The 25616-nt window shown below is 37.5% G+C and overlaps 1 protein-coding gene and 1 long non-coding RNA gene across 17 annotated transcripts in view; both read left to right on the top strand.

Moving 5' to 3' along the window:
• Positions 1-25616, top strand: part of LOC146404854 (uncharacterized) — a 1116837-nt gene that overhangs the window by 1067551 nt on the left and 23670 nt on the right. The window lies entirely within an intron of this gene.
• The window catches only part of EML4 (EMAP like 4), a 150007-nt gene that overhangs the window by 114437 nt on the left and 9954 nt on the right, over positions 1-25616 (top strand). For 9 of the 14 annotated variants that reach the window (XM_021087582.2, XM_085019470.1, XM_021087581.2 and 6 more), the window contains 6 exons: positions 5613-5764; positions 7108-7233; positions 7319-7450; positions 8151-8218; positions 19525-19613; positions 21386-21483. In XM_021087582.2, the coding sequence (XP_020943241.1) occupies positions 5613-5764; positions 7108-7233; positions 7319-7450; positions 8151-8218; positions 19525-19613; positions 21386-21483 (665 nt within the window). The remainder of the gene's footprint in view (positions 1-5612; positions 5765-7107; positions 7234-7318; positions 7451-8150; positions 8219-19524; positions 19614-21385; positions 21484-25616) is intronic. The other 5 variants (XR_014842088.1, XR_014842086.1, XR_014842087.1 and 2 more) reach the window with 1 other exon arrangement.

Here is a 25616-nt window from a genome sequence, read left to right as displayed (position 1 = left end):
AAGGGGGCCGCCAGAGCCCGCATGCCCTCTCCAGGGATATCCTTCTCCCTGAATCTCCACATGTTTGCCAACCAAGGAGCTCCCAACTAAGGGATTTTTTTTGTTTTTTGGTTTTTTTTTTTTTTCCTTCCTTTTTAGGGCTGCAACCATGGCATATGGAAGTTCCCAGGCTAGGGGTCAAATCGGGGCTGCAGTTGCCGGCCTACACCACAGCCACAGCAACTCAGGTTCGGAGCCACGTCTGGAGCTTACATCACAGCTCAAGGCAACGCCAGATCCTTAACCCAATGACCGAGACCAGGAATTGAATTGGCATCCTCATGGATACTACTCAGGTTTGTTGGATACTAGTCACGTTTGTTACCTGCTGAGCCACAATGGGAACTCCCAGCAGTCAAGGATGCTTAAGAAAAAAGAATAGTAGATGTATAGTATATATATATATATATATATATATAAGAATAGTTACCTTCCCCATTTACTTGTCTTTTCTTTTTCCTGGGCACATTTGTTTGGTATCAGAAATGCCAAGAAGAGCATATATACTGTATACTGTATATCAGAACAGTAACTTAAATTGTTGACACACCACTCTGAGCAGAGTCTGGGTATAAATGTACTTGCTCGTCAGCTGTAATATGTGAGGTGAGAGGCAGGGAGAAGTTTTGAGGTTGTTTTTATTTGGTTTTTGTCTGGAAAACTTGCAGCTTAGCCTTTGTGCAGAGAAAATATACTTGTGCACAAACAGAAAACAGAGAATCTAATCTTGTAAACTGCTGGACACATGAAATTGACTCATAGCTGACTCTGTTATGGGCAAACTTACTAAGAGTTTTTTTTCTTCCTTTATATTTGGGGTTTTCAGTTATGTAAGCATGACTAAAAAGGATTTGGTGAGTTGAGTGAAATAAATGTATAAGCCCAGATCAGAACAGATGTTGAGAGTTTCCATTTTTAATTTGTCACCCAGAATTTTGGTAGATTGATCCAGTTTGCATATTCCCACCAGTCCGTTCTGTTTGTATTGAGCTTTTTTTTTTCCGGGGTGGGGGGCGGGCTGCACCCACTGCAGGTGAAAGTTTCCAGGCCAGAGATTGAACCAGAACCCCGTCAGTGACAATGCTGGATCCTTAGCCCACTAAGCCATGAGGGAACTCCTTTGAATTCATTTTTGTCAGATTCTATATATAAGGGAGATCATACAATATTTGTCTCTCTCTGACGTACTACACTTCACAATGTCCTCAGGGTCCATTCATGTTTCATGTTGCGTATGGCAGGATTTTCTCCTTTTTTATTCCAGTGTGTGTGTGTGTGTGTGTGTGTGTGTGTACACCACATTTTCTTTATACATTTATCCATTAATGGACACTCAGGTTGTTTCAATATTTTCTATTTCTTATGTGGGTACAAGATCTTCATTATCTCCTACATACATAGTTCAGAATTTTCTTTTTCTTAATATGAAATAATTCCTAACTTTTAAGTGGAGGAAGGGACGTGGAGAGACTATGGACACCACCATTAAAATGTTCATTATTCTTAAATCTTTGCCTTTAAAGAACTGAAAAATACCACCATTTTATCTGCTCTCCAGATAATCAGCATGGGCCCATTTGCAGGTTGCTAAGACTATAGCATAAATTTCAAAGCTCTCCCTGACCTTTGATTCTGTAGTTAAACACAGAAAGCCCTCCAAACTATCTTTTTTTAGAAGTTAAGGTAAACTTGCTTTTTTACAGAAACTTTGTTTCTGTTAGCATTGAGAAGAAAGGGAGAATTTGCTTGAATAGACTTGGCTTGATTAGACTTGGCCATCATTGTACCTGGAGGTACGATAGGTTTTTAAATACAAGAATAATTATTTTTCTTGGCAAGTATTTCAAACATTATTTGACTTAAATTAAAATGTCAGAAATAGAAGCCCATGAGAAGGAATCTTAGACTATAAATTTGTTTTATAGGTAAATACTATGATAAATTACTAAAGGAAGCTTTGATAATTTGTTTTGAATTTGAAGCACAGATATATTTTTAGCTAAATTAATATAGGTCCTTGTCAGGAAATAACTGTCCTGGGGTAGGAGGTAGAAAGGGGGAGTCTCAACGGTGTTGATCACTTATATAGAGTATTTTTATTCCTGATGAAGCATTTATTTTTCAGTTTTATTTTCTAAGATTCCATCTTTTTAGGAAGATCTTAAATATTTAACAAGGTATTTGTCATGTTTAGAAGTATAGAAAACTGAATTAAAAATAGAAAAATTATATTTCACTTTCCTACATTCTGATGGAGAGCTATGAAATGCCACACCTCTGTTTTGTAATCTTTTAACTTGGTTCCATGGTACTTTTAGACTACTCCTGTTAATTTGACCACGCATGAGAAGAAGCCCTTTGCCCTCCCCACCCTCCTTACTTTTTTAATGCCCAAATAAAGCCAGCAATACTTTCAGAAAAAAGTCACATCTCTCAGATGTTTTTTCTCTCTTGGTCACATCAGAGCTATGATAGATAATTGGCTGGTTGTCCTACTGGACACAGTTGTGTTGTTCAGTGCTTAAAGTATTTTTAGGTGATGAATGTTGATGTGAGCTGAGGCATTTGACCTGAATAGCAAGTTTGCTGGAATTCTGTTCCCAGCTCTGCTGAATCAGGCAAGCTCTACTCCAAAGCGGGCAAGTCCTTTCCTTTCTCCCTGACACATATACCCATTTATTAAGTATTTTTACCACTAGCAACCTTACGTTAAATAATTTTGAGAGTCAGCTGTAGCATAATTTTTTTTTTTAAATAACTACAACCCTATAGATTTTGGTTTATTTTAGCAATATAATGGTAGCTCAAATAGATGAGTGGAAATGAACAATCTCCATAACAGCTTTATTGAGATACACTTCAAATACCATGAAATTCACCCTTTTTATTTTCTTTTACTTTTTTTGGCTGCACTCATGACATGTGGAAGTTCCTGGGCCAGGGATCGCACCTGAGCCATAGCAGTGACAATGCTGGATTCTTAACCACTAGGCTACCAGGGTACTCCTAAAAATTCACCCTTTTAAAATGTACAGTTCAGGAAACTTGTAATATACTCATAGAGTTGTACAACTATTACCACTGTCTAACTTCAGAATACTTTTATTACCTCACCCCCCAAAAGAAACACTGTGCCTATTAGCAGTCGCTTCCCATTCCTCCCTCCCTCAGTCCTCCTTAGCAACCGTTTGTCTACTTTTGGTCTCTGAATTTGCCTTTGTTGAACAGTTCATATAAATGGAACCATTCAATATGTAGTCTTTTGTGACCAGCTTTTTTCAGTTGAACCTTAATGTCTTTTGTTTGTTTTTGCTTTTTAGGGTGGCACCCATGGCATATGGAAGTTCCCAGGTTAGGGGTCAAGTCAGAAAATAGCTGCTGACCTGTGCCACAGCCACTGCATGTGGGATCCGAGCCACATCTGCGACCTATGCCATAGCTCACGGGAATGCAAGATTCCCAACCCATAGAGCGAGACCAGGGATCAAACCAGCATCCTCATGGATACTAGTCAGATTAGTTTCTGCTGCACCACAACGGGAACTCCCAAACCTTAATGTTTTCAAGGTTCAACTATGTGATACCTTATCATGTATTGATACCTTATTCCTTTTTGTGGCTGAATAATATTCCATGGTGTGGACATACCACATTTTTTATCCATTTATCACCTAATAAACAATTTTATTAGAAAATGAAGTTTTTCTGAGATATAATTGACATATAAAATTGTATAAGGTCTTATCATTTTATGTATGTACATATTACAAAATGATTGCCACAGTAAATTTAGTTAACATCCATCACCTCATGTAATTATAAATTCTTCTCGTACAAGAAACTTTTTTTTTTGGCTTTTTGTCTTTTTGCCATTTCTTGGGCCACTCCCATGGCATATGGAGGTTCCCAGGCTAGGGGTCGAATCGAAGCCATAGCCACTGGCCTACGCCAGAGCCACAGCAACGCGGGATCCGAGCCGCATCTGCAACCTATACCATAGCTCATGGCAATGATAGATCCTTAACCCACTGAGCAAGGGCAGGGATCGAACCCGCAACCTCATGGTTCCTAGTCGGATTCGTTAACCACTGAGCCATGATGGGAACTCCACAAGAAACTTTTAAGATGTGCTCTCTTAGCAACTTTAAAATATACTATACAATATTGTTAACCCTAGTTACCACCCTGTGCATTAAGTTCCCAGAACTTATTTATCTTGTAACTGGAAGTTTGTACCTTTGACCACCTTTACCTATTTCCCCCACTGAAGAATTTTTATGCTTGTGATTTTTTTTTCATGATTCCAAGGGATCTAAGTTGCATTTATTGACTTATTTTGGTTGCATTTAAATGTAGGCTCTACCTTGCCATTTTGAACCTGGTAACTAATTCTGTAGGATAATAATCTTCTAAATAGCCTTACTCCTGCTCAAGCAGCTTCACTAGCTGGATAAAGAGCTTCGCTGAGTAAGGCATCATGAATGCCAAAGAAAAAGTTGTGAGTACTAAAACCTTAATCTTCACTCTTAAGAAAGAGGCTCTGATTATATGTTTATACCTGCCTTGTCTCTTCCTGAATACTTGTGAAGTGCCAGAGCATACAAGGAAGCTGGGTTATCTCATTCGTAGAGCTGAATCAGTTCTTAAAATACTTCTCTGGTTGGTCTAAAGCCATTGTTCCATGCCTCCAGTGCCTCTACTGCCCCATCCCTTCCCCAGCCCCCTGTATCTCAGCAAATAAAAGGGGTTATCCTTGACAGAGCAAAAGGTCTCCAGGTCAACAGTGGTTAAATATTAAAAATTATGAATGTTGCTTCAATAAGAAATAAGGGCTTTTTTGTTAACTTAAAGGAACATTGAGTAAAAAAATTTGAATTCTAGTCACAGCTTTGTCACTAGCTAACTGTGTGGTGTTGGTTAAGCTAATTCTATACCTATGTATCCTTAGTGCTAAAATCAGAAGACTCATACCTATACTAATTAGCATAAAAGATTATTATAAAAGATAGTAAAGTCCTAAGATTGATATATCCTTCATTGTCTATGGAATTATCACTAATTTTTTTTTTTTTTTTTTCTTTTTAGGGCTGCACCTGTGGCATATGGAAGTTCCCAGGCTAGCGGTCAAATCCGAGCTGTAGCTGCTGGCCACAGCCAAAGCAAAGCCAGATCCATGCTGTGTCTGCGACCTACACCACAGCTCACGGCAACATATTATACTTAACCCACTGAGCAAGGCCAGGGATCGAACCCATATCCTCCTGAATGTTAGTCAAATTCATTACCTGATGAGCCGGAACAGGAACTCTGCAATATCACTACCTTAGCTTAGCTTTTTGTGAGAATATTTTCAAAGTAACTAAATATGCACGTAAAGGCATAAATTGTATTAAGTTTTACTACCTGCCTTTCGGAAGCCTTGCTGAAAACATGGTTTGAATGTTGAATCATAGGAACTTTTGATTATTTGATTACTCACTCTGTGGTTCTGCTAATGTTTTCTTCCAAAAAGACACCAAAATCTGGTGAAAACTGTTATCACTAACATTTTTATCTTTCTCTCCTCATATTAGGTGTTTATCAGATCAGCAAACAGATTAAAGCTCATGATGGCAGTGTGTTCACATTCTGTCACATGAGAAATGGGATGTTATTAACTGGAGGCGGGAAAGATAGAAAAATAATTCTATGGGATCATGATCTGAATCCTGAAAGAGAAATAGAGGTAAGGATGAAAATGCAACATAAAAATGTTTAAATATTGAACCTTCTAAACTTGGGTCTTTTGTCCCACATTAAGATAACTTACACTTTTCTGGGCAGTTTGGTGCACATTCTTGTCATTTCATTGCCTCAAAATAAACAAAAAAAGGACCATTCACTAAACAAAATAATCTGAAAGAATCAGAAAAATGGGCACAATAATTAAGTTGCTTGTTATTGACTTCTGAGATTACCTTTTAGTGATCCAAAAATATAACCATACAAACAAAATTTAACAAACATTCATCAAATACTGTATCCTACTCCAAGGTATTCAAAATGACCAGTTTAATTTTTAAACTTGAAAATAATTTTTTAAACAATGGGCTTAATGTTTATCTAATTATCTATGTTATGTGTCTGCTTCATGGCATGAACCAGTGTATCCATAAAACCCAACAGGTATTATCTGCTCAGTGAAAGTTTGTTAATTGAATTGAGATCTCAAGAAGTGAAATGGATAAGAAGAGTATTTTAGATCAGTAATTGTCAGAACAATGGCAAATCTCATTTTAATATTACTTTTATTTGTTCGTGACTTTAGCTTTGAGTTTATGCTCAGTCCTTTCTACTCATGCTTTGCAGACAGAATCTTCTTTTAAAAAGAGTATTTTCAGTTCCCGTCGTGGCTCAGTGGTTAACGAATCCGACTAGGAACCATGAGGTTGCGGGTTCAATTCCTGCCCTTGCTCAGTGGGTTAACGATCCGGTGTTGCCGTGAGCTGTGGCGTAGGTTGCAGACGCGGCTCGGATCCTGCGTTGCTGTGGCTCTGGCGTAGGCTGGCAGCTATGGCTCCAATTAGACCCGTAGCCTGGGAACCTCCATATGCCGCTGGAGCAGCCCAAGAAATGGCAAAAAGACAAAAAATAAAAATAAAAAGAGTATTTTGATAGTACTGCTTTGGGGTTTTATTTCCAAGAAGATAAATCCTCATAGATAAATTTGTCTCACACCAAATGACTTACCCAAAATAATATAACCAGGAAGTAGCAAAACCATACCACAGTCTTCATGTGATTTACCAGAACTTATTCCTTTACCCCCACTCCTAATCATTAACTCTGAAAATTGTAGAAAATATGAATTAAAATTGACTGAAGCAAAGAATGTTGATAATGCATTATAACTTCTGTGTAATAAAATGTAATTGAACAAATAATTTATTAGCATAAGATTATTACTTTCAAATTTGGAATTGGGTCATTTATTACCCCATAATTGCTTTCAGTTATAACTGCGGTCTTCAGGTAGTAATTAATGTATGTTAGTATATGTATGGTAACTTTACAAAATTTTTTTTGTAGGTTCCTGATCAGTATGGAACAATCAGAGCTGTAGCGGAAGGAAAAGCAGATCAATTCTTAGTCGGCACATCACGAAACTTTATTTTACGGGGAACATTCAACGATGGCTTCCAAATAGAAGTACAGGTAAGCTGTATGATTTTAACCATTAACTGAATGTTTTTGATGGTAGCCTTTGTTTCTTATAATAATAGGTTCATTTCACTTTCAGGGTCACACAGATGAGCTTTGGGGTCTTGCCACACATCCCTTCAAAGATTTGCTCTTGACTTGTGCTCAGGATAGACAGGTGTGCATGTGGAACTCGGCAGAACACAAGCTGGAATGGACCAGGCTCGTAGATGTAAGTAAAGCAAAATGTGATTGTAAATTCCTCACAAGAAACTCCCTAAACTGGCAGTTGGTAGCAACAAAGCAAAAAGGACTCAGCATTGGTTAAAACCAAGTGTATTTATACAGTTCAGTAAAGGGGAAGGGGTAAGTGGGGGGAGAGTGTTTAGTCACAAAGTACAACATGAACCCACTCCAGAGAAGCAAATCAATAGGACAGAAGCTCAGTTTTTCTGTCACTGATCAGCAGTAAAAATAAAAAATATTTTATGTCTTTATGGAGCATTAATTGTTTTGGAAATGTTTGGGCCTCTGGTGGTGGTTCAGTAATACTGCTCACTAACAGACTCTACTATCTTCTTTTTGAGTTGGTCTCTCATTGTATTTTCTCCCTACCCCACCCAGATATCCACCTTTTCTAGCCTAAAAGGTGTATACGTGTCCTTTGCAGACTTTAAAGAACTGTACAGATGTTTGTTATTATCCCTATTACTCTACTGCTTGGCCACAAGCTGGTTGTCCTTTCCCTTTTCCTGCTCTGAAATTCTTCCTTCTCTCATATCCATGTGGTATTCCCATTGGCTACAGTAAAGTTGATTGAGATTCCATGTTTATGTGAAACACGTTATTTTCAACTATGTTTTGCCGCTATTCCCATAGGTCTAGGGAGACTTTCTCATGTACTCCCCAACAGCTGTCTGTCTCTCTTCTAGGAACCAGGACACTGTGCAGATTTTCATCCAAGTGGCACAGTGGTGGCCATAGGAACGCACTCAGGCAGGTAGGGTCTTTAAGGGAAATGTGAGCCGAGTAATCTAAGTGGTGGGATGTTTAACCATTATTCAGGAATGTTCTCAATCTGATCTGGAGAATTAATCTTTTAAGTGGCACAGTTATATGCTTGTTGCTCTTTTCTGTTATGCATACTCCTTCAGTTATTCAGTAATTATTTGAGCACTTACCACTTATTAGACACTATTGTAGGCATTCCGGCTACATCAGAGTGTGAAGCAAAGATCCCTGCTCTTGTGGAGCCCACATTTTAGTGTGTGTCAGGGATGGAGGCAGAATAAAACGTAAGCGTTGTAACTAAGATTAACGAAGAGTTATTGTGGGGGAGAGTTGAACATAGGAAGAGGGATCTGGAGAGGATGCAGTTGCAAAATGACAAGTTGGGAGGTCAGGATAAGCTTCATTGAGGAAGGTAACAGTTCAGTAGACTTGAGCCTCCTTTGTGAAATTTTCTGTCATTACCTGTTAGGGAAGGAAATTGAAGCTGAAATAACCAAGTTGACCTTCTGTTTGTGCCATAGCTTTTTTCTTTGTTGAATGCTGCATAGGTCGATAATAAAAGTATGTTTCCTGAAATTGTTATTAATTACTTGTTTTTGCAGACCTTCTATATACTACCTTTCCATGATTATTAAATAATATGTATTTATTATCTGTATTTTTTAATTGAGTCCTTTTTATTGCCTCTGCTAGTAAATAGCCCTCATCACAAATAACTTAATTTCCTTTTTAAAGAGGCAGAGGAAAAATATAAAGTCAGTTTTCAAAAGTTAAACCCATTGAAAAATGTGGAATGCTGATTTCTGTTGAGCTGAAATTATTGTGAACACGTTTAAATATTTTTATGTAACAAATACTTCAAATCAGCCATTTCATTTAATTCTAACTAAATTAAATCATGGAGAGTTTTTTTGTAGCAAGTTTTCCCCTTTGGCTGTTGGATGCAAATTAACACCTCTGGGAAATCAAAACATTCAAAATCTTTCTCATATATAGTGCTCAGAATCATGAAAAAATAGTTTTCTAAGGTAAAGATAAGCTTTAAAATGTGGTATTGCCTTGGCTGTGGCTGTGGTGTAGGCTGGCAGCTGTAGCTCCAATTCGACCCTTAGCCTAGGAACTTCCATATGCAGCAGGTACAGCCAGTAAAAAAGAAAGAAAGAAAACCACAAAGGAGTTTACTTCAGGTCTATTTTGGGGACAGCTGAACAGATACCACAAATGCTAAAATCAGTGAAATAGAGGATTTCCTGTTGTGGTATAGTAGAAACAGCCTGACTAGTACCCATGAGGATGCAGGTTCGATCCCTGGCCTCGCTCAGTCGGTTAAGGATCCGGCATTGCCGTGACCTGTGGTATAGGTCGCAGACTTGGCTTGGATCTGTTATTGCCGTGGCTGTGGCTATGGTGTAGGCTGGCAGCTATAGCTCTGATTCAACCCCTAGCCCAAGAACTTCCATATGCTGCAGGTACGGCCCTAAAAAAATAAATAATGTAAGAGTAAAAGCTACCATTTATTCAATATCTGATGACAGACCTTGTACCAAATTATTTTTATGTATTACTTTAAATCTTCACAAAAATGCAACAAATATCTCTTTTGCACAGATAGGAAACCAAGGCCCATAGAGTTGCTTGCGATTGAGCTGGGATTTGAACTCAGGTTCTGTATGATTCCAAAGCTTGTCTCTTTTTCATGAGTCCACCAGTATTCTTTAAGATGCACTTAATGGTGTTTATAGTATTACTTGGAAATACTACAAGGAAAATTTATATTTGAAGGTTAAATCACTGCTGATATAGTATTTAAAAAGAATTTACTGTGTATAAGAAGGAGTTAAAACACCAAGTAGAGTAGTAAGGGCTAGAAGGACTTGAATCATTAAGAGTCACCACTTCATTGGATGGCTCTACAATGTATACATACATGCAGAGTGCCAGTTTTTAAGGAAAAACTGATCTGATTAAATTCACTGAAATTACCTTCTAACATTTAATGAAGCTATCATTAGCAAGCTTAAAATTAAAAAATCCCTCACCGTAGCCATTTGGATTATTATCACTGACCCTAACCCTGAAAACTCACACATAGGGCAAGGAATTTTTTTTAGCTTAATGCAGCATATGTCCCAGTTGTGCATGAAGCAGAAAAGGTGACTAGCAAAATGTTTAAAGATGTCTTCATGTCTATATCTAGAAATCTTCTATGTCTTGTAATTAAGAAGTAAGCATAAGTGTGAGTAAATTATCACAGTGATAAAATCGTTTTAGAAGAGTATATTACGGAGTTCCCTTCATGGCTCAGCAGTTAGCAAACCCGACTAGCATCCATGAGGACATGGGCTCAATCCCTGGCCTTACTCAGTAGGGTTAGGGATCTGGCATTGCCATGAGCAGTGGTGTAGGTCACAGGCGCAGCTCAGATCCTGCGTTGCTGTGGCTCTGGCGTAGGGTGATGGCTACAGCTCTGACTGGACCCCTAGCCTGGGAACCTCCATATGCCTCAGGTGTGGCCCTAAAAAAAAAGACAAAAACACACACACAAAAAAAGAATATATTACTACTGTAACTTCTGAGGGAAAAAATTAAATGCATGGACCTAAGAGGACATGGTACTTCCTTGACATTGCTAATCCTCATAGTAAGGATTCTTTTTAGCAGCATTATTGAGATATCATTCATATAACCATAAAATTCACCCATTTAATGTATATTATTCAGGAGCTCCTTAGTGACTCAGCACATTATGGAATCCAGTGTTGTCACTGCTGTGGCTCAGTTCGCCTCTGTGGCACCAGTTCAATCCCTGGCTCTGGAATTTCTGTGTGCCGCAGGCAGGCGCAGCCAAAATACACACACACACACACACACACACACACACACACACACACACACTCTTCATTAGTTTTTAGGAAGGTCACAGGATTGTGCAACTTTCATCACAAGCTAATTTCAGAACATTTTCATTAACCCAAAAAAGAAATCCTATACCCATTAGCCTTCACTCCTCCTCACCCCCACCTACTTCCAGATCTACTTTTCTGTTTCTATGGGTTTGCCAATTCCAGACATTTCATATAGAGTCATATTATACATTGTCATTTGTTTCTAATTTCTTTCACTTAATCTTTCAAAGGTTCATCCCTGTTGTACAGAATATATAAGTATTTCATCCCTATTGTCAGCAAATATTCCATTATATGAATATACCTCCTTCATCACTTGGTGACCATTTGAGTTATTTCCACTTTTTGACCACTGGGAGTAATGCTGCTGTGAGCAGTCATACATACGTTTTTGTGTAGACATATGTTTTCCACTCTCTTAGGTATATACCAAGGAGTAAAGTTGCTGATAACTCTGTGTTTAACATTTTGAAGAGCTTCCAGGTTGTTTCCCACAATAGCTACACCATTTTACAATTCCACTAGTAAAGTATGGAGGTTCCAATTTCTCCACATCCTTGTCAACACTTGTCATTGACTTTGTTTTCATTTTAGCCAACCTAGTGAAGTGCTTTTTCATTGTGTGTGTGTGTGTGTGTTTTCCAGCTTCCCCCTCAGCATATGGAAGTTTTCAGGCCAGGGATTGGATCTATAGCTACAACCTATGGCACAGCTGTGGCAACACTGAATCCTTAAGTGACTGTGCCGGGCCATGGATTCAACCTGCGCCCCCACAGCAACTCCAGCCACTGCAGTCGGATTCTTAACCCATTGCACTACAGCAGGAACTCCTTTGTGGTTTTGATACGCATTTCTTTGATGGCTAATGATGTTGAATGTCTTTTCCATGTGTTTACCAACCACTTGTGTAACCTCTTTAGAGAAGTGTCTACTCATATCCTGTGCCTGTCTTTGAATTGATTTGTGTTTTTATTGTTGAGTTATAAGCGTTCTTTATATATTCTGGATATAGTACCTTATCAGATATATGAGTTGCAAGTATGTTCTCTCATTCCAATGGTTGTCTTTTCCCTTTATGTTTACATTTATTTCACAAAAGCTTCAAAATTTTATATAGTCCCATTTATCTATTCTTTCTCTTGTCTCTTGGTCATAAAGATTTACCTCTGTATTTTCTTCTAAGAATTTTATAGTTTTAGCTCTTATCTTTAGGTCTGTGATTCATCTTGCATTATTAATCTTTGTATATGATGTGAGGTAGATATCCAACTTCATTCTCTTGGGTGTGAATATCCAGTCATTGAAAAGAATGTTATTCCCCAGTGCAGGATATTGACACCCTTGTTGAAAATCTGTTGACCATAAACGTATGGGTTTCTATCTGGACTCTCAGTTATAGCCCATTGATGTATATGTCTATCCTGTGCCAGTACCACAATCTTCATTATTGTAGTTTTGCAGTAAGTTTTGAAATTGGGAAGTATGAGTCCTACAACTTTTTTCTTTTTCAAGGTAGTTTAGCTATTCAGGATCCATTGATTTTCCACATGAGTTTTAAGATCAGCTTGTCAGTTTCTGCAGAGAAGCCAGCTGGCATTTTGATAAGAATTGTTTTGTTTTGTTTTGTTTTTTCCTTTATGGATCAGTTTGGGGAACGTCACTATTTTAATATGGTCTTCTAATTTATGAACAGCTCTTTATTTATTTAAATCTAGAATTTTTTCAAAGATGTTTTTTAGTTTTTAGGGTACAAATTTGCGCCTTGTTAAGTTTGTACCTAAGTATCTCTGATGCCATTTTAAATGAAATTGTTTTCTCAATTTCATTTTCAGAATATTCATTGCTAGTATATATAAATACATTGCTCTTGGATCCTGCACCTCTGAACTCATTTCTTAGTTTTAATAGTTTTTAATGGATTCCTCAGGATTTTCTACATATAAGACTATGCACCCTGTAAAACTCTTCTTTCTTTCTAATCTGAATTGTTTTTCATTTTCTTGACTGATTGTTTTGACTAGAATCTCTTGTACAGTTTTGAATAGATGTGGCAAGAGTGGTCATCCTGATCTTGTTCTCTATTTTATATGTTACTCGATTCAGTTTGTTAGGATTTTGTTGAAGATTCTTTTCATCTATATTGATAAGGGAAGTTGGTCTGTAGTTTTCTTGTTTTGTCTCTGTCTGGTTTTGGTATCAGGATAATACTGACACTTCACTAAATCTTTAAATAAAACTAATATCTCCTAAACCAAAACAAAGACTTAAAGTATACAAGTGGTGAAAAATTAGTACATAGTACATACTATTAATTGTTAGTCATTAGTTAACAAAATTTTAGAGGGTATTGAACCATTAACTGTAAACCATTTAATTAAAACTACATTCAGGCATATCACACATTTTCAAATATAATATTCTCTCATCTTTTCTTTTTTTTTGTTTTGTTTTGTTTTTGTTTTTCGGCCATGCCTGCCAGGCATCAAACCTGTGCCATAGCAGTGACCCAAGCTGCTACAGCGACAATGCTGGATCCTTAACCCACAGCACCATAAGGGAACTCCCTCTAATTTTTTTAAATTTGTGTTTTTTAAATTTGTGGAATTTAAAGTTCTTCATAAAGCTTATAATACATGTGAACTTGAACCATTGTGAATTTAAAAGTATAATCTCTGAATTATTGGTAAAATACATTCTGCTTAATGTTTCCAAGACCCCTGTTAATCATCCCTTCCCTTCCTTTTTTTCGAAACTAGTTTCTCAAAAGGCACTTAATCTTTATACTACTGCCAGGCCTCAGAGAAACACAGGCATATTTGACATCCCATTAGGTTGTCAGGTGTGTATCGGCTCAGACAGAATTCCCTAAGCAGTTTGCACAGAGCTTTTTACTCTGTTCTGGTTGGACACAGTTTTATTTCCAAACCAGTATTTAAGGAAAGATTTGGCATTGTCATTTTATAGGCTGGTAAATAGAGGTGAGATACCTTAGATCAATAGACTTGAAGTGATGATAGGTAAAATAAAAAAACAAAGGCTAAAGGTAGAAATTGTTTCAAAGGAAAAAATCCATGGAATTGAATCACTATTTAGAACATACTACATATAATCATACAGGAATGGAAAGGGGAGTGGGCAGACTGAGGTGACTTCAAAGAGAACCCCAAAGTTTCTAGTCTATAGGGATAGTGATAGCTTTGACAAGGAAGTATGGTGGGAAAATGTGCCTTTAGGTAAGTGGGTAGGTAAAGAATTTGATTTAGCTTTCGACTTGGAATCACAATACCTTAGAGCTGGAGAGACTTAAGTGATCCAGCTTTAACACATGTTTTGGGTTTTTTTTCTTTTAAATTTTTATGCAATTTTTAAAGGTTACTTTAACTTTGATGATGACTGCAACCTTGGCAAACCAGCAATGTAGCTAAAGGTACTGTTATTAGATTCTAACCTGATAGACTAGAAAGGTTCAGAACATAAGAAACGCTCCTTCTGCTCAAAGGTATATGTCAAAGACATATTCACACTAGTTAAGACTTTATTCTTTGACGTAATTAAGAGAGAAAACTTCTAATTAGAATAGCTTTTTCCCTCTGGCCCATCAGTACTCCTGAGTTCACTTCCCAGGGTATACAGTGTTTTTGAATTCCATCAGCATCAATCTTCCTGAGTTCTGCCTTGTCATAACTCTAATTCTCAGTCACTCTGAGCTCCTACAAATTACAAAGCCCTAGGTACAGTGACTGGCACAAAGAAATATGAAACATGGATGCTACCCCAAGTAGTTTATAACCTAATCAGATACTACATAAGATGGAGAGTATATCCTGTTAGTAGTTTCCTATCACTTGAATAACAGATATTAATGCTTGAAGATCAACAGAGAAACTACCATGAGCCTGAGTCAGAGAATGCTTTACAGAAGAGTTGGGATTGGTCCTACCTTGAAGAAGTTCTGAGATTTTGAAGAGGTAGGGAAGAGGTAGGAGCTCATATCAAGCAGAAGGAATAGATGGCGCAAATGCAAGAAACTACGAGCTAACTGAACTAGAACGTTCTTAAAGGCTGCTTGATACGTAAACAGTGGAATCCAAACTTGTTAGCCTGGCCTTTAAAGCCCATTAAAAGTCTTTCCTTCACCATTCCACTCAGAATGGTTATATCGATGTCCTTTAGATACACTGCAGCCCTTTCTGTACTTTCTTGCCAATTCCTCGCCACCTATGTCATACCTGTCCTTGCCACATTTGATGTGATGAAATCCTAGACCACCCACATCCTCAGTAATTACTCCCTGTTCTGAGACTTCATAATCCTTACTTGTGTAACTCATTTTACTTTAAACTGTTAACCACTTCATGAACTTACTCGTCTCCCCATTTGGGTGATAAATTCCTATTCTGCCTCCTTTGCTGACTTCTAACTGGATCCTAAATGTTAGTGTATCTCAGAGACACATTTTTCCATAGGATCACATCCTTCCCTGGTGTGATATAGTGAAAAGCATAAGGGCCAGAAGCTCTGTCCTGGTTCTGCCACTAACTAGTCTTTTGATGATTGGCCAACTGTTTTGACATCATAGGATTTCAGTGTTGTTTGTAAAGTAAAAGGGTTGGATTGGGCTTTTCTTCCCCCTGTTTTTGATTTTTTGTTTTTCTGGTTATAAAAGCTACACTCCAATTCTTATAAGTAGAAGCTTCATAAAAGCAGATGAGAAAAAGTTAACAAACCTGCCACCCGGAGGACACATGATATTATGATGAATACTTTTTAAACTCATATTATGGACGGATATATATTCATATAGGGACTTTATGATACTTCCAGCTCTAAAATCTTAGGATTCTTTTTTTTGCCACTAAATACAGAAATACCTTTTTTATAAAGTCATCAAGCTAGTGGTGGTACTGTGTGTGAGTACCTGACTCAAGTCAGATTAGTTTACAGCCAAAGATTTCCCATCTCTGATGGGAAATTACATTTTTAAGTCTTTTTAGAAAAAATTTTTTGGCACATAGTTGATTTACAATGTAATGTTAGTTTCAGGTGTACACCACAGTGATTCAGCTTTATATATATAAATATATTCTTTTTCCGATTCTTTTTCATTGTAGGTTATTACAAAATATTGAGTGCAGTTCCTTGTTCTCGGTCTTTGTTGGTTGTCTGTTTTATGTATAATAGTGTGTATGTGTTAACCCCAGCCTCCTGATTTATCCCCCCTTCCCCTCTGGTAACCATAAATTCGTTTTCTATAACTGCGGGTCTATTTCTGTTATGTAAATAAGCCCATTTGTATCTCTTTTTTTTTTTTTTTTTTTTTTTTTTTTAAAGATTCCATATGAAGTGATATGTGATATTTGTCTTCCTCTGTCTGGCTTACTTCACTTAGTATGATTATCTCTGGGATTATTCATGTTGTTGCAAATGGCATTATTTCACTCATTTCATTTAGAAAGATTCATTGGGGAGTTCCTGTTGTGATGCAGCAGAAATGAATCCAACTGGGAACCATGAGGTTACCGATTCAATCCCTGGCCACACTTAGTGGGTTAAGGATCCAGCGTTGCCATGAGCTGTGGTGTAGGTCACAAACACACCTCGGATCTGTTGTTGTTGTGGCTGTGGCGTAGGCCAGCAGCTGTAGCTCCAGTTGGACCCCCTAGCCTAGGAACCTCTATAAGCCACGGGTGCTGCCCTAAAAAGAAAAAAAAAAAAAAAAAAGAAGGTAAAAGTAAAGATCCATTAAGTCCTTTGGGCCATATAGCATCCCATAATGTTTCCAAATTACCTTAACGCAGAAGCCTGGTTCCAATGTATATACTCTAGACTAGAATGAGAGTGCAGTTCAACACAGTAAAAACTTAAATATTTATTCCTAGAAAAGTCCCTTTGCTAGAGGGTCCTCTCTGTACTTTTGTTAAGGATAGAGATCCTGAGCCCAAAAGTCTTTTCTGAGCATAATTTATGAAATGAGAAGAGTGGGAGCTTTCAAATTATTGCTAGGGATAATTATTACTAAAAATTACTTGCCAAAAGTGGAAGAATTATTCTCTGCTGTGTAATACTAAAAATAGAAAAAGTAGGCAGGGTTTTTTGTTTGCTTTTTTCTTTTTTGAGAGCTGCCATCTCTAACCAGTATGACTCAATTTTGCATTTCTACATATTATACTGACAGACATTCTGGGGTTTTTTTACTATTATTATTTTTCAAGGGAGTTTCCAAAGAGATAAAATTGCAGTTTTCTTATGACGATTAAACAGACTTAGAAATAGTCTTAAGACAGTATCAATTGGAGCTTCTCCAAATAAAAATTGATAATTTTAAATGCCTTCGAAAGTAAAGTTTCCATAAACTCATTAAAAACTTGAAACCTGATATATACATAGCAGTGTTGTGTCTCATTATTCTTTAGGTATGTCTGTTCAGTCCAAGTTGGAATATTTTGCTCCCTTACTCTGAAAATCAGGTGGTCCACTTGACATCAGCTTTGGCATTTCTTGGCTCAGAGGAGTATCATGGTGGCAGCCATAAAAATTGATTAATGAATTACATTCTCAGAAGAAACCTATAGTCAGTGGGTACTGTCCATTTGCAATAAAGTATGTTTCTTGTGTACCTTTTGAAATGGAAATAATCAAACAGCCCAGAGGTTCAAAGTGCCAGTTTCCTGCTGATTGGCTTTTAATAAACTCAGATATTCACAAATAGAAGCATTTTCCCTGACCTGAGTAAAAGACAAAACTTGTGAAATAGGTTAGCTACCTAGAAGTTTCAACCCGTAGGTCACAAGTTACTAATTCACTCATGAATGTGTTTAATTAGAAAGGGATTTCAGTGGTAAAGAGAGTCTTCTATCTTCTACTTTGAATACACTAAGGAATGTTAAGCAACATGCCTTTTTAAAAATTCATTTAAGCACTTTCATAAGTAATATTTCCTTTTATCTGAAGGGATAGTGGTCTCTTTCCAGATATTAGTTATAATGCTTCAAAATTAAAAGTAACTGTCACTGTCATTCCTGTTATTGACTTATTTTAGTGGTAGATTTTTTCCCATCTAAATAATTAAAAACAAAATTTGCTGCTTTTGTCCCATGAGATTAAGGTAGTGATTTTATTTTTCTATTTTTGTCCCATTCTTTTTACCCAACCATTTCTTCCTGCATGTTGCATTACTATTAAATAATTCTTGCTTAAAAGATTTATTTTCTATTTGTTCATTTGTTTATTGTACAACTATTTATTTAGTGCCTGATCTGAGCCAGGGAGTGCTAAACTCTGAACTCTTTCAACTAGCACGCTATCTGTAACCTGCTCCCTTCTCCTTTATCCTTTAGTTGCCCTCCCTTAGTTCCCAGACTTTGCTTTGTACCCCATATTGCACCATGCTCTTCTGAAGCACCATCTCATCCTTCAAGTGCTCTTATAAAAGGGGCTAATTAGAGTCACTCATTATGTAGTTGGATTTAAGTCATTGTTTTTTACCTATCAAGAGGATTTTTACATTTGACTTTTCCTATAAGTGTGAATGAAAAACTGTCTTTCAAAGAACTTAGAACTTGCCTGTGCAGGAATTGGAGGTATTGGAGAGGCAGCGTGCTCCCTGCTGGTTCCTTTGAAATCACACCAAATGAATGGCCCTCTGCCTTTCCCTCCCACTATCATACTGCTTAAGCTCCTTCCACATAGCAGTGCAGCTGTCACTCCTGCCTGCACTGCCTCACATAGGCTACATCCTCCCTAAAGGTTTTTCTGTGTCTGCTATTCATTTTCCTTCTGTGAGTTTCTCTGCTATATGTAGTCACCATCGGTGAGATTGGCACTTAACTGTTCTTTGTTTTAATTGGCTAATTTCCTTTTCCCTGGCTCTGGTGTAGTTTTCAAGATCACTAATCATCGTATCATTTTCTATTTGGACAGTGCCTTGCAAAGAGACACCATTGACATTCAGGATACCTAAATAGTAGAAGTGAGGACATGCCTAGGCCCATATATTTATATGGTATCTAGCAACATTTTACAAAATGAATTTATCTTTTAGTAGAAGAAGGAAACATGTCCAGCTTAAGGGCATTAATTATTAAAATTTATTTTTTTGGCCGGGGGGAGGAGTTCCCGCTGTGGCACATAGGGATAGGCAGCATCTCAGGAGCGCTGGGACACAGATTCAGTTCCCAGCCCAGCACAGTTAATTAAGGATCCAGCATTGCTGCAGCTGTGGTGTAGGTCACAACTGCAGCTCAGATCTGATCCCTGGCCTGGAACTCCATATACCACAGGGTGGCTGAAAGAGAGGGGCAGGAGAGAAAAAGTCAGCAACCACTTTTTTTTTTTTTCCCTATAAATGCTAATATCTGACGGAAATTTTGATTTTTTTACTTCTTCACAGGTGGTTTGTTCTGGATGCAGAAACCAGAGATCTAGTTTCTATCCACACAGATGGGAATGAACAGCTCTCTGTGATGCGCTACTCAGTAGGTAGGCAGATTTACTCCCACTCCTGGTAGTCACACCATTTCTCTGTAATTGCGTATTTTCATTTCCAATAAAGCTGACTACTTTTTCCTCTACTGTTAAGTATTGAATATGTTTCCCCCAACATATTCAGATTAAATTCTGCTGCAGGAAACTGCAGAAGGTCTGCTAAAGTTAAACATCTAAATCATCAAGCAAACAAATTTAGAACTGTTACAACTGCATTTGCAATTGAAAGCAGAAAACCGTGCATTCAAATCCTATTTTGGGGGGTAACTACACATAATTAGAATTTTGAATAGGTATTAGGTTGAATGTTAATCTGTTTAGCAACCTTTTCTTTGCATATAAGATACTATAAAATAAATTATAGTAATATTCAAAATATATAAATTTTATAGGCCCTTCAAGTTCTTTAAATTTTTTTTTTGTTTTTACTGGTTACATAGTAATCATTGGTTTATCAATTAGGTAAAATACCTAGAAACTCATTATAAGAATTAGATCAGTTAATTTAGCAATTTTGAATTCATTTTGAACTTCATTCAAAATTTTTTTTTCTTTTTTCTGTCTTTTTAGGGCCACACCAGCGGCATATGGAGGTTCCCAGGCTAGAGGTCTAATCGGAGTTGTTGCTGCTTGAGTAACACGAGATCCGAGCCGCATCTGCAACCTACACCACAGCTCACGGTAATGCTGGATCCTTAACCCACTGAGCGAGGCCAGGGATGGAATCCGCAACTTCATGGCTCCTAGTTGGATTCGTTTCCACTGCGCCATGACAGGAACTCCTATTCAAAATTTTAATTAAGGATTTCCCTTATGGCACAGTGGGTTTTAAGGATCTGATGTGGTCACTGCAGTGGGTGAGGTCTAGTCCCGAGCCCAAGAACCTCCACATGCTGCAGGCGAGGCGAAAAAATAAAAGAAAGCAGTATCTTTTTATGTTAATTAAGCTTCCATGATAGTCCAATTCCCTTTCCCCCATTATTAATATGATTTTGATCCATATAGTTCTCCCCGGAGTTAATCTGAGTGACATTTTCTTATATTTGAAAATATATTCCAGTAGTTGTTGAATCAAAGTAGTTGATAATTTCTTTTTTTTTTTTTTCTTTTTGATAATTTCTAAGTCATTTCAAAGGAAGTCCGGAATGCTATTCTCTGTGTTAAACAAGGAAGGAAAACTATTTGCTTCAAGCTATAAGCTTAGCAGGAGTTATTTTGCAGCAGAAAAGGTTTTCTGTTTGGGTTTGGCTTTTATTAGCGCTGTAATAGCAAATAACTACTGCAGATGTAGCAGTTAAAACTCAAAGATCAAATGGACTTTATTGACCATCTGTTGCATTGTAAGAACCATGGTGGAGACCTTAAAAGAGAACATCTTCCCTTCCCAGGAGAGCTGCCTCCTGGTTCTTGGCTGCAGTGAGCAATTGTACACTCACCTTGCTGTATGAACACTGTACACTTAGACACATAGAAGCAGGTTAACCCCCTTGGTGCCGGTTCATAGCTAAATAGAAGGAGGTGAGGCTAGGGGAAGAGTCCTGGGCCATGAGCATTTCCAAGAAGGGATTATGTACTGGACCGGATGACCATTTGGTGTTCAAGGATGCTTAATGATGGAAGGATTCATTCATTAAATGCCAAACAATAGTTAAGTCGATGATACTTAACAATGTTTGTAAAATATCATTTAGCATAGGCCCAGTAAAGTGACAATAAATAAACATAACAGTGTATTTATCTACAACATTTTTCCTGTTTCATTCTAGATGGCACCCTCCTGGCCGTAGGATCTCACGACAACTTTATTTACCTCTATGTGGTCTCTGAAAATGGAAGAAAATATAGCAGGCATGGAAAGTGCACTGTAAGTAATGAAGTGAAATAAATCTATAAACTTGTTAGGAAATTTCACTTCTGTTAAAAAGAGAGTTAAATGTTTACATTGAAGTATCAGCTTTAAACTTAGCAGGTTTAAACTTTAATTTCTATCTTTGAAAACTGAGATTACCTGGCAGCAGAATATTGCAGTGCCCTCTATGCTCTAAAAAGATGTCTCCTTTGATGAGAGTTTAATACTTACCTCTGACTGCTAGTTTTAAGGCAGTTTCATAAGTCAAAGCTATTTCCTTAGGATCCTTAGAAAATAGCACTTTCTTTAAATGGAGTGGGTCAGAAATGGAAGGCTATCTCTCACATTTTCATCTCAATGTCCCAAATCCTGCCCACCCTCAATACTGCAATTTCCTATGTGACCTTTCTACTACTACAAATAACTTTTTGTTTTTTTGTTCCTTTTAGGGCCATACCTGCAGCATATGGAAATTCCAATGCTAGGGGTCCAGTTGGAGCTGTAGCTGCTGGCCTACGCCACAGCCAGAGCAATTCAGGATTGGAGCCACTTCTTTGATCTACACCACAGCTCACAGCAAGGCCAGGAATTGAACCCATATCCTCATGGTTCATTACCCCTGAGCCACAATGGGGAACTCCAAAAAAATAACACAATTTATATGGATATTTTTCTACATTAAGAGAATTAATAGAAGCATATTTCCTTTAATTTGTTGCATTTATAATTGATTATCATTGTAAGGTGCAGATTAGATTCAATTCAGTAGACATACTGAGTTACTTTATGTCAGGCAGTCTGCCAAATAGCGAAATGTTCTAAGTACTGGGAATATACATAAGATTTATTCCTTGTCCTCAGAAAAGTACACATTCAAGCTGAGGACAGAACGAGAAAGGCAGGCAGTATATAGCACGGTAGTTAAGGGCACAAACTTGGGATCAGACTATCTGGATTTTAACTCTTGTTTGACCACCCATAAGTGTGACCTTGGGCAAGTTATTTAAACCTATTTCAGTGTTCTCATCTGTAAAGTGAGAATCATAGTACTTTCTACTTCCCTGGATTAAAATAAGCTAAGGCATATAAAACACTTAGAATAGTGCTTGGCAAATAGGAATTATTCAGTGTACATTAACTATGATTTTTATAAAACATGAGGCAGTTGTTATCTATGTTAGCAATCAGTTTAGGATTAACTCTTGATGAATTAGTGGCACAGATCCTTTAACAGTCTTTATCACAAAATAGCTTTAGGGGAATGAAAGAAAGAATGATGCAAAGATTTTAAAACTAAACAGGGAGTTCCTTTCGTGGCTCATTGGTTAACAAACCCATCTAGTATCCATGAGCATGCAGGTTCAATCTCTGGCCTCCCTCAGTGGGTTAAGGATATGGCATTGCCATGAGCTGTGGTGTAGGTTGCAGACGAGGCTCGGACCCTGCGTTGCTGTGGCTGTGGTGTAGGGCACCAGCTATAACTCTGATTGAACCCCTAGCCTGGGAACCTCAATATGCCATGGGTGTGGCCCTAAAAAGACAAAAGAAGGAAAAAAAAAAACCACCCAAAACAGTTACCAAAGGGGAAACCTTGGGCAGGTGGAGGGATAAATTGGAGGTTGGGAGTGGCATATACACACTACTGTACACAGAATCAATAGTTATAGTCACAGTAGTCTGTGATGATCTTTATGCGAAAAGAATCTGAAAAAGAATGAATATATGTGGATATATGTATATGTATAACTGATTTGCTCTGTTCTCCACCTGAAGCTAACACAACCCTGTAAGTCAACTATACTCCAATTGAGTTTTTAGAAATGTTTTTATAAATAAAACCCAGGCCATTTACTATTCATAGAAAAGACTTTTGGTTTTTTTTCTTGGCATATTTTGTACTTTGTGCTAAAACTAGCTGATAAACTGATCTGTAAGCATCTTATTGTTTCAGAATTTATCCAAAATATTGTATTTTTATCCAAAATAATTTTTGACAAAAATTATGCATCAGTATCCATTAATTTATTTAAATCTATCTTTTAACCAATTTATTATCTTAATATTTGGGATATGGAATAGGAGTATAATAGTGCCTCACTGTACATGATCAAATGAAATGTTCCACTGAAAGGAGTTTTCAAATTATTTAAACATTTACCCTACCAGGCACCAAATTTTCTTAATTATTTTTTACCTCAACCTTTTTAAAAAGTTCACATCTTAGTAAACAGAATATATATCAAATATAATCTTGTGGAATCATAAAGTTTTACAGGTAGCACTGTAACACTTACTTAGCTCAGCCCTCACTTTACGGCTGAAGAGACTGAGTTTCAGAGAAGATAAATGACTTGGTCCTTGGTCACATCTTGACATGGTGGCAGATCTGGGACCTGCACCCTGTTCTCCCTAACTCTTAGTAAAGCAAACTTCCCAAGGTAGGAAAATTTTTTCAATACAAATGTTTTTGTACTGTGCTCTTACAGCACAGCCACTGCTGCAGAAAGGAAAGAGCAATGTGTGACACTGGATGAGAGTGACCTTGGCAATGTTGAAAAATGGCAGTTTATCCAGCTGCATGAGATCTGGCCTTCTCTAGTTAGGCAGCTTTTATCTTCTGAGCATATGAAAGTATTTTGAGATATCTTTAGGAACTGTTAAAGTTTATAGTACTTTGAGGCTGTAATGAAAGGCTCAACCACTCTACTTTTCTAATTATCTTCTGTTCTGTGCTTTGCTTCCAGCTCTCACTTCTCCTTGCTGTCTGCTTCCACCAGCTGTCTTATAGTCTCATATTAACTACTTTTATCTGTTGTCTGCTATGACATAAGACACAGAAAACTGGGCTAATGCTGGCTCTGCCGCTTACTAGTTTGCAGCTTTAGGCAAGTTAATTAACTTATCTGAGTCTTGATTTTACTATCTTAAAATTGGAGATTATAATAGATCCTACTTTTAGAGGATTGTTGTAAAGATTAAAATGTGGCAATTGGAACTGCTCTTAGAGTTCTAAAAACATGCCTTTTTCTGTTTTGTTTCCAATATCTCTTGTTACTAGTTAACATTTAAGTTACCCCATAGCTTCAAAAGCATACTACTGGGCTTAGAAATTTAGGAAGTGTCCCTCTAAATAAGTTGTAACCAAGCGGTTGAAACTTATCCCTGAATGTCAACATAATAGCTTTCTGTTTGATTCAGACTCCTGCATACCCTTTAACCCTGCTACTCAAATATCTGGGCCCAGGAGATACACTGTATTAACATTGCAGTGAGATACTAATAAGCATTACAAAGTCTATTAGAAAAACCAAGAGGTGCTGGTAAATTAAGTGTTCTTTTTGTCAGGATTTTGGTAAATCAAAATAAATTTTTTAAAAAAAAGTGAGAAAAGACTTTTAAACTCTGCTAGAAATCTCCAAGAAAGTAACGCATATAATGAATGCAGTATGTATTTCAACATTACTATAAACAGTAAGGAATTATATTGCAAATGAGGGATATGCTCTCATTTAAAAGAAGCCATCAGAAATTCCCGTTGTGGCTCAGCAGTTAACGAACCTGACTAGCATCCATGAGGGCGCAGGTTCCATCCCTGGCATTGCTTAGTGGGTTAAGGATCCAACGTTGCCATTAGCTGTGGTGCAGGTCGCAGACGCAGCTCAGATCCTGAGTTGCTGTGGCTGTGGCATAGGCCGGCGGCTACAGCTCCGATTGGACCCCTGGCCTGGGAACCTCCATATGCTGCGGGTGAGGCCCTAAAAAGACTAAATAAATAAATAAGTAAATAAAAGAATAAAAGAAGTCATCAAGAACTCAGGATCCATCTTTCTTTGTACTCCATCATCCTCAATAAGGTGCTGCTGGAACTCCAGTCATCACATCCTGGTTCCAGGAAGAAAGGATCAGAGCAAGGGGGGAAAACGACACTCCTCCTCCTAAGTTAGTTCTCTTAAAGTTTTCCTATAAGCTCCACTCCGTGACTTCTGCCATCCGTAGTTGCAACAGAGTTTAGGATATAGTGTTCTCTCTGGGAACCTAAAAGGAGAAAATGTGTAATAGATAAACTATGCTCTGCAGGTCTACACTGTAAAGGTTGGATTGGATAGGTTATAGGTTACACTCTGGAGTCTTCTTGAAAGATCAGCTTT

This window comes from Sus scrofa, chromosome 3 (assembly GCF_054392235.1).
Source record: "Sus scrofa isolate SSC_HxYL_T2T_F1_AM1 chromosome 3, Sscrofa_HxYL_maternal_Yorkshire_Landrace_v2.0, whole genome shotgun sequence".
Classification (NCBI taxonomy): Eukaryota; Metazoa; Chordata; class Mammalia; order Artiodactyla; family Suidae; genus Sus; species Sus scrofa.
This window is presented reverse-complemented; position numbering and strand designations above follow the sequence as displayed.